General features: G+C 40.5%; 1 protein-coding gene across 4 annotated transcripts in view; it reads right to left on the bottom strand.

The window, feature by feature from the left end:
* The window catches only part of KIAA1328 (KIAA1328 ortholog), a 172,043-nt gene extending 156,875 nt beyond the window's left edge, over nt 1–15,168 (bottom strand). The window contains exons 1-4 of one of the 4 annotated variants that reach the window (XM_027885210.1): nt 15,082–15,168; nt 10,632–10,667; nt 8,798–8,937; nt 5,117–5,211 (exon numbers count right to left, since the gene is read on the bottom strand). In XM_027885210.1, the coding sequence (XP_027741011.1) occupies nt 5,117–5,211; nt 8,798–8,937; nt 10,632–10,667; nt 15,082–15,139 (329 nt within the window). In that variant the 5' untranslated portion in view covers nt 15,140–15,168. Of the gene's footprint in view, nt 1–5,116; nt 5,212–5,603; nt 5,762–8,797; nt 8,938–10,631; nt 10,668–14,917; nt 14,956–15,081 lie in introns of those variants that run through there. The other 3 variants (XM_027885217.1, XM_027885227.1, XM_027885238.1) reach the window with 3 other exon arrangements.
* Between the last annotated feature and the right edge of the window lie 132 nt (nt 15,169–15,300).

Here is a 15,300-nt window from a genome sequence, read left to right as displayed (position 1 = left end):
AAAAAAAAAAAAAAAAAAAAAAAAAAAAAAAAAAAAAAAAAAAAAAAAAAAAAAAAAAAAAAAAAAAAAAAAAAAAAAAAAAAAAAAAAAAAAAAAAAAAAAAAAAAAAAAAAAAAAAAAAAAAAAAAAAAAAAAAAAAAAAAAAAAAAAAAAAAAAAAAAAAAAAAAAAAAAAAAAAAAAAAAAGGAGCTTTTACCAGGAAAAATATGACATGCATTAACAACTGCGACTGAGCAAACTAAGACAGAAGACAAAACAAACAAGAAGCAGAGATACCACACTAGAAACTTCACTGAACAGTCCTATACTCTTTGGGAACACTTAACTTTTAGGAAACACAAACCTGGTATTAGTCTGTCAACTAGCTAGCAAAAGATGAAAACATTTTGGTGACCATTCTTGAAAACTACAAGTTTCAAATTTCAAGCAAAGAGTGGCAGCTGAAACAGGCAAGACCATCACAGGAGTCAAAAATCAAGCAAGGAGAAAGATAAGGGCATAATGGCAAGTCCAGCACACATGGATATCATGGAATGAAATCAGCTTTCCCAACTGAAAGATGCACTCCAGAAAGGCAAAACCAGAACCTTCCATGCCAGAGTTGATTCTGCCTCTGGCAGAACTGAGCAATAAAAGTGACTTTTAACACAAGCATTCCAGGAAGAGAGAATGGTAGTATTTTTTGTCCAAGGGCAATGTTAACAAATCTGATGCATTTTACTCAAGTATCATGGGCAGTTTGTATAAATTAAAAAAAAAAAAAAAAACTAACAAAAAAACCCTACGGTCCCAAAACCTAATTGAAATTGCTGCACAATGGATAAATTTTATGATATGCATCTCGCAAAATACCAAACTAGATCTCACAGCATGAATTTATAGCTACAAATGACTTTTTAAGCACAAAAGGTAAGTGTGATTGGTGATACAATAATCCTGGGCATGCTTTTCCTATCAACACAAAGCAATTTGCCAGACAAGCTTAGGGATATCTCATTTGCAGTCTCACTGCCTGACCAATTAAGAGAACTGAAGCACAGTATTGCTCCTAAAGCAGCATAAAAAAAAAAAAAAAAAAGAAAAAAAAAGAAATTATTTTGAAGTTAAAGCCAGGTAACAATTTGGTTAAATATGAAGTAGTGTAACCCAGGGGAGAAGGTAACCCAAGAGGCCAAACACTGCAGATTTTAATATGGGTTTCAACAGGCATGTTGTCCTTCAAAGGTCCTGGAAGAAAAACACTTAAAACAGCAGATCTATGCTACAATAGTTTTACTGTCCTCCTTTGTAATGGTTTCCAGTTCTGCAACCAAATTAACCTTCTGTTTTGATTCCTGTTTTCACCTTTTGTTGGAAAATTTCAAATTTAGTTGGTCGATTTCATCTTCCTATCAGGATAAAAAGTCCAGATAAAAGCAATGTCAGTAGAAAAGACTGGCATCCCAGACTGCTAGCACCCTACAAAGGGTTTAGGAATCCAAGGTCTTGGGAAGGAGGACTCATCTTCTCAGTAAGGGTCAAATGCATGTCTGAAGGCTGTTTGGTAGCTGCCAGTTACAGGTCATTCTGGGTATGCCAGTGATCTTAGCCAGAAAGACACTAATAGGGTAGCAAAAACTGTCTTGTATCTCATTTGGAAAGGGCAATCACTCCCTCCCATGGGTGAATAAGGGCATTATGATTCCTTTCTACCTAAATTGCTTTGGAAGATTTGTTTGCAAAGACAACAGGGAGCTAGCTTTCTCCATGTTTATCTTGTCCGAAGAAAGAAAGAACATAAACTAGTTAGATACCAATTTTCACCACTAAAAACAAAAATTAAACTTTCATGAACCATTCCTCGTCACTTAGTCGAGGCCTCTGTTCATTCTAAAGCAAGGTGCATGTAAGCTGTACAGGTTCCCTGAGCAGGCAGGGAAGAAGTATTTGTGATACCAGGAACCCAAAGTCACAGAACTATGGCTATGGGTATGGCCTGTATCAAAGAAAGCTGCAGTCCTCTTCATTCAGCCAAACGCCATGACAGACAGAGAGGTCTCAAAATCTGCATAACACTTGAAGTATTTCACTCTAGAACACTTCATAACCATTCTCAGTGTGGTGTCTAACAACCCTTAATGTTCAGCACTCCACTGGCCACGTCCCAGCAGACCCTGCACTGCTCCTTCTCAGAGAGGCTGATGTGTCCTGACACAGGCACAGAGAACGAGTGCAAGGATCTTACAGTGTCTTCACCATGTCACTGCTCATTTCATTACATAAGCTGATGACTGCTTCAGGAGTAGCCTGCTGCAGTAAAAGCTCATAGAAAGTCCTCCTTCCCTCTTTTTAAAGGACTTTGCTTATAGGCAGAGATAAAATTTGCTCTTACTATGCCACTTTCACCACCATGCCAGCAGCACCTCACTGAAAACATGATGGTGCCATGCTGGTTGCTTTTGAAAGTAAAGGCTGATCACACTCAAGAATCTCCCATTTACTCACAAAACACTTTGGCATTCATGGGCATGACTCATTCTACTCAGAAGCTCCTCTACAAAAACCATTTGAAAAGAATCTGCTGACACAATAAATAAAAAAGTTCAAATTTGCAACATTCGAGTATTTTAAACTTTGGAAGCAGTTTGTCTCTCTCATTTCACCTTAAATGGGAAGACAGCCTGGATACATTCAAAGAAAGGTAAGGTAATTGTTAGATTTAGAGGTGGCAGCACAGATCAAAAACTACGATTATTTAGCCTAGAAAGGAGGATTAGAAAGGATACAGCTGAGTCCTTTCCTTTGACCCTGACTCAAAATCCAATTTCATAAAGTCCCTAACAGCTAACGTGATGTCAGACACTGGAATCCCCAGCAGCAGACCACTACAGCCCAGTAACTGACTTTTTTTTTTCAAAGAAAGGATATATTAATGTATCTGGCAGTAGAATTTACTCATACCAAGATAAAGTCTGACACTGCAGTGAATGCAGTGGCACACACACCCCCAGTGTTGAAAAGTGCAATGGAAGTAAGAGTTGGAAGAGAAGTAAAAATTGGGAAGAGAAAGAAAAGTACATGAGTTGTCCTTGAAGAGTCACAGAAGTCAGGAAAAGGCTACTACCCTGAACTGCTCAAGCAAGATCTGGTTGAAATTGAAGCCCCAAGAGCTCATCGTATTTTGCGACTGGTTTCCGCACAGACAGAATTTTACCACTTTACAACAGCCTTCATGCAGCCACTTACTGACCAACCTATTTCTGCCCACCTTCCTGCGACAAACGTGCATGAATTAGTCTCAACCACCATCCTTTTCATTCATAAATTGCAGCAAAATAAGGAACAGTGAGGGATAGCCCTGTTCAAGTGAGACCTTTATTATTCCAAGTATTTACTGCAGGTCAGTCTTCCTGGAAAACTTTCAGCTTTCTGCTGGTCCTTTTTCTTCTCTGAAATAGCAAAGAATGTTCTAATGCATGTAAGAGCACTCCATCACAGCACAACTAAAGATGAAAATTATGGAGAGTTTTAAAAAAGTGACGAGGTGAGCTGAATTAAAGTTCAACTTCCCTATTACTCTGCAAAGGACTTTTAATTACATCCAATAAAAATATGATTAGGTTTAAAAATAAAAGAGAACTAAGTATAAAATAATAGTGTTCCACTAATTTTACTTTTCAAAATTAATGTTGCTGCACCTTCTATTTTTCTTCAAAGAAATGTCAGGCAGAAATATCAAACTGTCCTAAGGGAAAAATCACAGCATCTGAGATTTAAGAAGAATCCCATGCTCAAATGAATTAGTGTACTACTATTCACTAGAGAGCACTGTATTATGAGGAACAATGTAATAAAAGGCTTTTTTTAATATTAGAATATACCTCTATATATCAACAGTGGCAACAGTGTCCAAATAGCTCCAACATCTGACAATTTGGAACCAGGCTTCCCAGCAATCTACTCTTTATGACAGTCTTAACTATACATTTTCTAACACAATGTATGATAAAATAGAGCTGCAAGGATGAAGAACTTCAGAAATTACTGAAATACTGTATGGCAAGAAATCCTATATTAGTACAAATTATTAGCAGGTAAAATGGTCCACTGGATGAGGATAATCAGAGAGAAAATATTCCTAGCTCCACCAGAGAGTTATTGCATGACCTTGAGCAAGTAACTTAATTTCTCTGTCCAAATTTTCCTTTATAAAAAGAAAAGGAACAGTAATGCTTGCCAATTACTGCACAGACATATGAAATCTATGGCAAAAAGTATTTCATTAATATCAGAGAACCTGCATTCTGTTAAAAAAAAAAAATTGCCTTTAAAAATTCTACATATGGACAGTAACTTTTAGCCCAAAGGACCTGAGATCATCTCACGGTACTTCTCCCACTGATGTTGTGCCAAAGACTGACAAAGCCTCATATACTCCTCCACACTCTTACAGCCACCATGTAAGAACTGCATTTCCAGGGACAGAGAGTAGGACTAAAATGTCCTCACTCAAATTCAACCCATCTTTCACATCTTTTATCTCTGTGAATGTAACCAGCACTAGAACAAAACACAAAAAAGCTTTCGTTAAAGCTGAGAAACTTGCACTACTTGAGCCACTCCTTTCAAAGAATAGGTAAAACCTGAAGAAATTAACCAAAGCAAAAGTTTGGCTAGGTAAGTAAAAGTTACACAGGCAAATACTGATCGACATTTTTCAGCCACAAGATCTGCAATCCACCTTTAACATGGCATCCCACATAAAAGCTTACCCCCTGCCAAATACTACGCGCTACAAAGTTTCATAGCAACAAAGCCTGTCGTTTCCAAAAGCAGCATGTTTTTATTTCAAGCACGTAACACATGCAACAAAACAAAATCCTAGCCCTGTGATTAGGTTTATATGGATGAACTACTGCTGGTCACTAAACTTTGGCTTTTGTTTTAAATATACATCTGGGGGTCACAAAGCAAGGAAAAACCAATCAGCCTGCTTCGTTGTTCATATATCTCGCAGCAAGAAAAATTACCTTATGCAAATATTCCATATCATAGTGCACTTTTGCATTGCTTGATGTTAATTAGAGGAATGACTCTTTTTAAACATAATGCATTTTCAGGTGATGCTTCTTCTTACCTGGCAAGTTCTTTAATTAAGTTTGCAATGCGTCTCTTGTCCTCAGGACACAAATCCTTTAAAGAAGCGCTCTTCATTCCTCCTTCATTAGTGATCTGAAAATTTAAAGTAACATTTTAGAAAGTAGTGTTTAAAAGAAAACAAATATTTCATAAGACATTAAAAGCATTTCAAGACCTAATAATTACATGCTGAAAGTAGATCAATTCCAACTGGAAATAAAATTCATATTTTTTAAACATAAGTACATTTCAGCAAAACAAATTACCAAATTGTGAAGAATTATTTTAAGAGTCTTTTAATTCAAATGCAAGCTGCTGGCTTCAATACTAAATATGCTGGGTAAAGTTTTAAGACGTGCACTATTCACTGATTCATAGTAGATAAAGGGGAGTAGATTCTCATGATTTGGAAATCCATTGCAGTGATATCCAAATCCAAGTTCAAACTTTACTATCATAAAGAGAGTAAGAAAAAAATATCCTGCCTTAGAGTTTATGATCAAAGCATACAAAACAGCAAAGTACTGTTAGTAGACAGTAAGCCCTTATTTCATTTTTCTAATACACAGTAAAGTGCAGACCCCTTCACACATCACTACTGTTTGGTCTTAATGGCTTATTTTCTACCTCCGTAATTAACACCTGCCAAAACAAGCCTGTAACAGACCCCAGCACTTCAGGCCTTTAACACACAGAGAGAACCGCTGTTCTTGCTACCAGTGCCCACCAGAGGGCCCGCACTGCTGCCCGCGTACCACTGAGGGTACCGCATTCCCTACCCCGGGATGCTTCCGAGCAGGAAAAGGTTCTAAATTGGTTTTATTTATCAAAAATTTCTGCGATCGGGGGACTCGGTTCTGCAGTGCTCGCGGTAGGCACGAAACAAGAATCCCAAGATAAACGCAGCAATAAGAGCGATGCTATTCTGACCAAGATTTTGGCAGGTTTCAGCATCTCCACTCTAGGTGAATTATTTCAGTTTTACAAACCTACAAATATTACAAAGCTCCCCAGCTTAACTGGAGATAAAAGAATGCTACCGAGTGCCCCGCAGTTTGGCCAAGTTAACACAACAGAGCACAAAAAGCATACAAAGCTAACACTGGGTTTCTCCCCTCTCTTTAGCAGTAGCTGATCTACACACACCACAGAGGAAGAGCCCCCTTTCATTCTTAGATAATTGATTCTTAAACAGTAGCTTAAAGCAATTAAAGAACAATGTCTACTACTAAAAGAGGTGATACAAATGAAGAGACAATGTCTTTAACTTAAGTGAATTCAACTAAAGTACCGTCGAAGGAATTTCACTTTCCATGCTAAAAATGTCTGACTTTTTTTTTTTTTTCCAGCAGCTAGACAACAGAACTTCTTTAAGAAAAACAAAAAGTTATAGGACAATTTTCACTCAAAAAGAGAGACAGGAGCTTGATCACATGAGCGAAAGAGATTTTAACAGAAGGTATTATTAGTCCCACCAATGTGCATACTGTCAGACAAACATTTGTGGGATGAAGAAGAAAATCAACTTTTTCTATCACCCAGAGGTACGTATAGGTAGCACAGTATAAATTCTCAGAGGCAGACTTGTACCATAACACATCAAAAAGAAGCTGTGGCGTCATGCACAGCAACAGCTCGACCATCAAAACAAGGTGACAAAGGAGGTAGAGGCCAAGACTGTACTGTCTCCTTTTCCCAGATGTCTGTCCTTTCTTCACAGCTCAGGACAGAAGGCAGTTTTGTGACTCAGTATTTGTAAGATACTTTCCACACCTTGGAAGGTGACAACGTGCCTGACAAAATCACAGGGAATCACAGGATGGTTAAGACTGGAAGGGACCATGGCAGCTCATTTACTCCAGTTTATTCCACATTGCTCAGGATTATGTCCAGGTCAGGCTTGAAGAGGCTCTGAACAGCCTGGACTAGTGGAAGGTGTCCCTGTCCATGGCAAAGAGGGCTGCACTAGATGATCTTTAGGGTCCCTTACAACTCAAACTATTTTATGATTCTATGTTAAAGTAAAGCCACCAGCTCTCCCTTGACATGCACACAACATCTGGCAGAAAATGAGTTGTGCTGGTGATGAAAACTCCACGCAAAAGGAGTTTTTCTTCCATAACAAGTGAGACACATTTGTTCTGTTTGTTTCAAGTAATTCAGAGCTTATCTTCAGAGTACAAAGTTTCCATGATGATTTGGCAAGGTAAGAGAAAAACAGAAGGTTAAAAAAGACATAAAAGAAACAGAGCTTTGAACGCATTTAATTGTCAGTATCATAAAAGCACGAGTCACCAATTAAGATTTCATGTATCAGGCATTATACAAAAAAATAGACAAAAACCCTTTATACTGCAACAGCTTTCAAAAAGAAAAAGGAGTAAAAACTCTCTAAACAGCAAGTAATGCAATCAACTCACCATTCAACAAAACAGATTTTAATGTGACACACTGAAGGCATCTATGAGGCAGCAGGCTTGTAGATACTTATGAAGAGATGATTCTACATAAAGACTCTGCATAATGGGGGCTATTTGTGGAATTTATCTGCATGTCACTTAACAGCATCATTTGCAAAGCAGAGGTACATGCCAGCCTCCTAAAAGCCAGTACTGATAAACAGAGAAACAAAAAGGGACACGTCCAGGAAGGCCCTAAAAATTAATACCAGCGTCATGCTGAAGGATTCAAAGGGCAACGAATCCTGTCAAAGCAACGAGAACTGAGTGATCTGTCTTCACATCAGAGTTTTGAACGTACATGTGAGGCACAGCATCCACCCAGTTCACAGAAGGCAGGGAAGGACATCTTAGCCCAGATGGAGAACAAGATCTAACTGCTTGATAATACAACAATGATGCAGAGCAGTCCAAGGTTTCAGATCCTGCCTGTAAGTGGAAGGAGGCCAAACCCTGGTGATTCACAGATGAATACTAGGAAAGAGACTTAACAGTACTCAACTTACACGGTCATTGCACTATACAAACCACATTAAAAAAAAAATGGCATCTCTCAACAAATTTCTGAATATCACAGTATCCATCACAACACTGAACAACATTCCAAATAAAACCCCACCGCTTTGAAATTTCTAAAGCAAGAAACTGTAGGAAAAGTGTCACCTATTCTCACAGGAGGAGACCACACAGTTTGAAGCAGAACTAAATACAACATCAATGGACAAAGCTACTTCTGCTACTCACATGATTTTTGAACTTCTACATCAAAAACAGAAAGTGATTTTACCATACTAACATGAGCAGCCACACTGAAAAAGTCCCTAAAAAGAGTTTTACAGGTCTTGTTTCTAAATTGTATGACTACAGCAACGAAATTGAGTAGAATGAATGCAACTTCTGGCGTGTTTGTTCTGTAAAATACAAGTTAGGTGCTATCCAAGACTACACTTGCTGTCTCTGGACAAATACAGACATAGAAATATATATAATCTCTTTTACATAGTTCCAGTTACACACAACTTACATAAATTAGCACATTCAGCCTTTGTTTTCTTTAAGTGATGAATTCTGTCAGCAAGCCACCATGTAAGTGGGCAAAAAGAATAAGAGATTGTAATAATAAAAGTACTCTAACACTATATAGGAGTTTTCAATCTAAATATAAAATGTGCCATTTTTCTTCTAAGTCTGAAGAGGAATAAAAATTTGCCTTTACTGACCTGCTGCCCTGTCAGATCTCCTGCACTTCTGTCCAGATCCATGGAAACAGAAGCAACAGCTACAGGCACTTTGGGTTCAGTTTGACTTGTTTGATATTTTGGCAAACACCTTGTTTTTAAATTTCCTTTTGCAGACACTCCTGTAAATGAAAGACAAGCAGAACACACAGATTACAAAGTGAAAAGAGACCTTCACTTGCCTTATAGAACAGAACTTCCACAAGGGCATCTTTGTCTTAGCACCTCTTTCTGAAAAGAATGAGCACATCAGGTACATGTTTGCAGTTCTCCTTAGCCTCTCACTCCACACAAAATTTTATTATGATTAATGTATCAGCAGAAAAAGAGGTGCATGGCACTGAAGTGCACGCAGCCACAAAGAGCAACAAAGTAAATTCTGAAAGGCACATCTCCTGATGGAGGTTCAATGCAAAAAAAAAACCTCTTTTTTAAGATGCAAAAGCATAAAATTGAGCTTCTCCCTTGACACTCAAAGGCAAAAAGGAACCAAGCAGTATTGCTGCTAAAAGTACCAGTCATATGATAAAATACCACTTTTCTGTAATACAGCCAACATACTGACTGCCCAGGCTAATTGTTCCTTTCAGGACCAGGCATGTGAGTAAGGCAACACTTCAATGCACCCTCCCCAGATCATCTGTAAAAAAACGTCCTGCCATAATTAGAAGTAGTTCACCACTACCAACGGTGATAATATGAAAGCACTGAAAATCTTGATGCTTCAATTATAAAGTGCCCACGCTGATACTAACACTGAAACTACCCAGGGTCAGATTAAAGCCCGTAGCTTCTTAGTACTGCCTCAAGGTTTGGGTTTTGACTGTTCAGAAGTGCAAAAAGGTTTTGAACAAAAAATATTAATTTTATACTAGCAGAGAGATTACATTTATTTGGGTAATGAATTTCAGAAGTGTACTGGCAACCCCAGTGAAAGAACTAAATTATACGCTTTAACATCTCCATGCTCACACACAAAGGAAAACAATGTTCCTGTAATTCTCTGCCACAGAAGTGGAAGAGTATTTCCCAGAGTGAGTCGATTTACATCATTTAGGAACACTGCCTTCTTTCCAGGGCACAGAGTGTAACCATCTGACATCGCCTGGCTTGAACTATGCTAGTTACAAAACACACACAGTTTTTTAACAGAGCTATTTGGCCAGCAGTTTGGAAGGGTAACCATGCTACTCCAAACATAAGACAGCAGGATTCCTCTAGATTTATAACTACTGGATGACATATACACAATTTTACTAGAGTTAATCATGCCCAGATACGTTTTCAGGACCTGGTGTCACTGTAAAAGCTGGGTTTGAAAACCATTACAGAATTCTGAAGGGGAACTAAGAACACTCATCTTTTCCCCAGCGATGTATGCAAGCTTGCACTCAGTAAATCAAGGTCAAAAGAACTAATAAAAAGACAAAAAATTGCTTTTGCTTTACATAATGAATCTTCATTTCAAGTGATATCTTCAAAATTTACAAAAGACCTCAATACCTCTAATGCTTCAACGTTCTTTGGAGACCACATTAAAAATTCAGCTTACCTTATAAATTGGATCAAACTATGCTGTACCTGCAACAGAAACAGCTCCCCTGAAACTATTCATCTTATACAGTATGCTTATCTAAGCACCAGAGCATAAATCCTCTGCTGTAATCCTGTATGTCCCATTACAACTTGTGATGACTCTTTACCTTACACACTTAAATACACAAACCACGCACCTGAAAAGACATTGCAAATTTTATCAAGGGAAAAAAAAAACAAAAAACAACAAACTTTGTTTACATCTATTAGAAGGTCATACCTGAAACAGGTGCCATTGGCTCTTCTTCATCAGAAACTGCATGTGGCTTTGTTAAAGGTAATAAAAAAGGAGCAAGTTTGGGTCTTCAAACAGAACTGTAGAAATTAATATTTGGGCTCTTAATTTTAAGAGACTTTTGAAAAGAAAACAAACTGGTACCAAACACTGGATGCAAGAAAAGCAAGGAAAACTTGATTAGAAAAAAATCACCATCACAGAGATTGCTAAAACAAAAGTCATTACTCCTTCTTCACTGTGCATTAACTTTCAGCCTGCAAAGATTATCTTAGAGGTCACCTTCCAAAAGATCCCAGGGGCCAGCCCCACTTACAAGTGTAATTACTAAGATAATGAAGTAATAATATTTATTTAAATTTAAACAGGTTATTATTATATAAGGAACCTCTTTATGTGTAGGAGAGACAAATTCTGAAAGAGTGTATATATTAATATTGCAATGAAATACATTCTTACAGATTGGATATTCTAAGAAACATAAAGAAGCATAAATGCAGAAGGTTTCAAAGGAAGTTGGTCATTCTCATCAGATCTTCACATGATGAGTAACAGAGTTAAAAAAAAACAAAGCCTGAGGATTAATTTTCTTTAAGAAGTTTTAAGAACTTTCAATCCCAGAGCTTTAACTATTAAATTACTTGACGGCAGAAAACACTTAGAAATCAGAAAGAACAGGGCACCATATTATTTGTGCTATATCAGCAGTCACTGAACTTGAATCCCTCGCCTCCCAGAAGCCACTAAAAATACGACTCAGTATAATTCAGGGAAGGGTGTAAACCATAGTGCCTTCTTTAAAGCAGCAGTTTCATTGAGCTGAACATAATGATTGTTATTCCCATGTAAGTAACTAACACATTTGGTATGGTTTAACCCCAGCCAGCAACTCAGTACCACGTGGGTGCTCCCTCAGTCCCTGTCCCCTTCCCTGCCCCACAGAGGGGAGAAAAACCAGAGATAAAAGGTAAAGCTTGTAGGTGGAGATAAGAAAAGTTTAACAACTGAGACAAAATAAAACAGAATAGGATAACAATACAAATAATACTATTTGTAATGTAAAGGAGAGAGGAATAAAGCCCAAAAGAAGCAAGGGATGCACAGTACAGTTGTTCACCACCTGTGGACCAACAGGACACTGAAGTCCATGTTTCACGACTTCACTGCTGAGCAACATCCAAAACATCGGTGTGTTGTCAGCATTATTCTTGTACTAAATACAAAACACAGCATTGCACCAGGTACGAGGAAGAAAATTTACTGTATCCCAGATGAAACCAGGGCAATACTAAAGATAAAAACAAAAGCAAAGGACACAAAGTTCTGCCCCACTATCTTTTGTCTATACCCCTTTACTTTCCTCAACCTTCTGTGGCTGGGCAATTAACTCAGTTACCTGATTTCTGTACTGTTCACAGATAAATGTAGATAAAGGCTTTCCAGTTGCCTTTGTACAATAAAGTCAAGTTATGAAAATATTTCAATTAACATATACAAACTCTTGACTTCACTAAAACTTGATTCTGATTATTAATTCAGTAGATTAACATACAGTGGAGAAAACCAGGAACAGTGTAGGAGCTTCCCCCTGCGGACAGCAAATTCAGTCAACAGCCACTGTCCGTCACAGGACTGGTACTCGACACGCTGGAAGGGCTTGATCACACGCTCCCTTATGATCTTGTTGATACCCTTTATCACTCATAAACAATTACCACTCATCAGTCTCCCACCAGTTTGAAAATACATTCACTGAGTACTGCTGTCAAAGCCAACTCTCTATGCAAACACTGAGAGCACTTCTGTTCTCACCCAGGAGCTGCAGCCTGCGCTCTTCTAGCTGCCAGAACACACTGAGAGTTCACAGCATGAACCAGGTGAGGAAACTGAACAAACTCTGAAAGAAAAGCACTGTGTGTGCCCTCTTCTCAAAAAGCACCAAGGCAGATCGAAAGTCTGAGCCTGGATCACAGCCCAGCTCAAACAGCTGTGTCCACCAGGACAGCAAACTGCAAGGCACTGAGGAGCGTGTCTTCAGCTCACACTACTACAGGAAACAACAAACTTCAGCACAGGCAATTGCTTACTCAACTGACATATGGTTAATCTGTGTGTAAACACACGGCTATAGGAAATAAAAAGATTTGCCTAAACAAAATCATGCTCTTAGAGCTGGTATTGGCAGCTGTTGTGGATAGATGCCTCGTAGCAGGAAGCAATAATTAGTCAGAGCTGTTGCTGTTACCTGCCCCAGCTACCAGGACCACTCTCCTGTGAAGGTTTGCAGCCCAGTGCATTAGAATAACCCCAAGCTGGAGCAGGTTACCTCAATCAGCCGGACTGAAAAATCGCAGTAACTCAGGAGCCATTTCATAAAAAGGTCCAACTTCCTTGCCTTGGTGTAAGATTCTGGGGGCAGTACCAGCATCAACCTTTGAGCATTAATCCACTGCCATGTGCCCCTCAAGGCTGACAAGGCAAGTTTACTACTACAAACCTTGTACTACCATAGCTAAAGTTCAGTGCAAAAGCACAGAGAGGCACTGGAGAAACTACACACTACGATACTGTGGGGCTCACCTACACAAGCAGCAGTGCATCTGCTTTGCTGTGCTGAACCTATTCAGCAGTTACGGACAGAAGTTCAGTTTTACAAACCTATTATACCAATAACACCCAATGTAGCGAACTCCCCACCCCCTCCTCTTTAGTTTTTGGAAAGCATCCACTGTTATTATTTTAAATTGTACCATGTGCATTTCTAAGTATTTAAACTTTTCCAAGATCAGAGGCAACACTACTTACTCACAAAAAAAAAAAAAAACAAACGTAAAACAGAAATGACTGACAGGAAGAAATTCATTCCTTGGAATATCACAACACATGAGGCTGATGATGGGCTCAAGGAACCATATTTGGTGTGACAACCTGTCACACCAGCGGTTAATTGATAAAAACACACTGTCAGTGTAACTGCATCAAACGAGCAGAGTAGTGACAGTGTGGCAACAAATCTGATATTTGACCACCAACCTCCACACCATCACAGCACAGAGAAAGCAGGCAATCTATTTTACTTTACACAAATGGGAAATCCTAACAATGTGCTCCCCAAACAGTTCCTGGGATGGTTGGCCCATTTCACTTAAGTGGTGCTGTCCAGTGGGTGTGCAAACATAAATACAGGACCATACACACGTAACTCTTCTTCCCAGTCTTCTAGCTGATGCTGAAATCCCACTCTCAGTATGAGTAATAGCAATGCCTCAAATCCCTCATACCTGGAGCTAAATGTTAAGCACCTAAATTTCCACCAGGCTGGGCTGTCAGTTCCACCCCGGTGTCTTCACCTCGCTGAGCCTGTACCTCAGCCCCACGAGCCCAAACACCAACACCAGCTCCTGGCTCTCCAAACCACACAAGCACACCTCTCTCTAGCCAGGCTCTTACAGGCTGACTCCCCAGCACCACAACCACCACCCACTCCATCTACAAGTCCAGCTCCACGTAGTCAACCACAACAGGAGCCTGCCAGTCCCCTGCAAATGAAGCCAACACAGCTTCACACTCGTCCCTCGCAGACAGAGCCCTCCGTGTCCCACACAGGGTCACCATAAATTTTATGCTTGTAATCAAGCTTAGGCGCCAGTCACAAAAGACACATCTGTTCCTTGCTCCCTGTTCAGCCTCAGTTTCAAAGAATCTCAGAATCCATTAGGTTGGAAAAGACCCCCGAGATCAGCAACTCCAACCTGTGAACAATCACCCACCATGTCCACCAGATCAGAGCACAGAACACCACGTCCAGTCTTTCCTTAAACACCTCCAGGGACAGTGACTCCACCACCTCCCTTGGCAGCCCATTCCTATGTCTTTTATGAAGAATTTCCCCCTCATGTCCAACTACACCTCTCCTGGCGCAGTTTAAGGCTGTGCCCTCTGGTCCCGTCACTTTTTACCCGGGAACAGTGCCCGACCCCGACCTGGTTCCACCCTCCTGCCAGGGGTAAGTTCACCCCTGAGCCTCCCCTTCTCCAGGCTAAACCACCCTATTCTCTCTATTGATTCTTTCACAAGTTTCCATGAGGTGAACGCAGTTTCCCCATTCCTATAAGTTTACTTCCTCCAGGACTCCACAGCCGAGTCGCACAACCCTCCCTCCTCTAGTGGGCCACTTTTGCCTATCAATCCCGCGCATATCCCACACACATAGCCACACGCCCAACCCTTCTCGCCGGGCCGAGCCCCTACAAAACTCGGTGCCCCCACACCTCCCGTGCAGCGGCCACAGAACTCCACTAGTCCCACAGCCTCGCGCCGGCTCCACGACAACACCCCCCCCCCCCACACACACACACACACACAGGCCTCCCAGCGCACCCCTGAGGGCCCTCCCCGCCGCCGCGCCCTCGCCCCGCGCCGCAGGGAAGGATACGGCCACAGCCGCGGCTCCAGCGAACACCTCCACCCTCACCGGCGGCCGCCGCCGCCATATTGAAACAGCCGCCACTCCCCGCGCGCCCCCACCGCCCCCCCCCGCCGCTCGCCGCCCATTGGCTGCCCGCGCCGGCAGTACGAGGGGGGACGCGGGGCATGCTGGGAGTCGTAGTCCCTCAGCGACGAGGACCGACGGCAGCGCAGCCCGGCGGAACTA

The sequence above is a fragment of the Empidonax traillii genome, unplaced genomic scaffold, assembly GCF_003031625.1.
Source record: "Empidonax traillii isolate 1590-97213 ecotype Southwest subspecies unplaced genomic scaffold, ASM303162v1 scaffold10:size5872457, whole genome shotgun sequence".
Classification (NCBI taxonomy): Eukaryota; Metazoa; Chordata; class Aves; order Passeriformes; family Tyrannidae; genus Empidonax; species Empidonax traillii.
The sequence above is the reverse complement of the archived record's forward strand: the minus strand, read 5'-3'. Positions and strand labels throughout refer to the sequence as shown.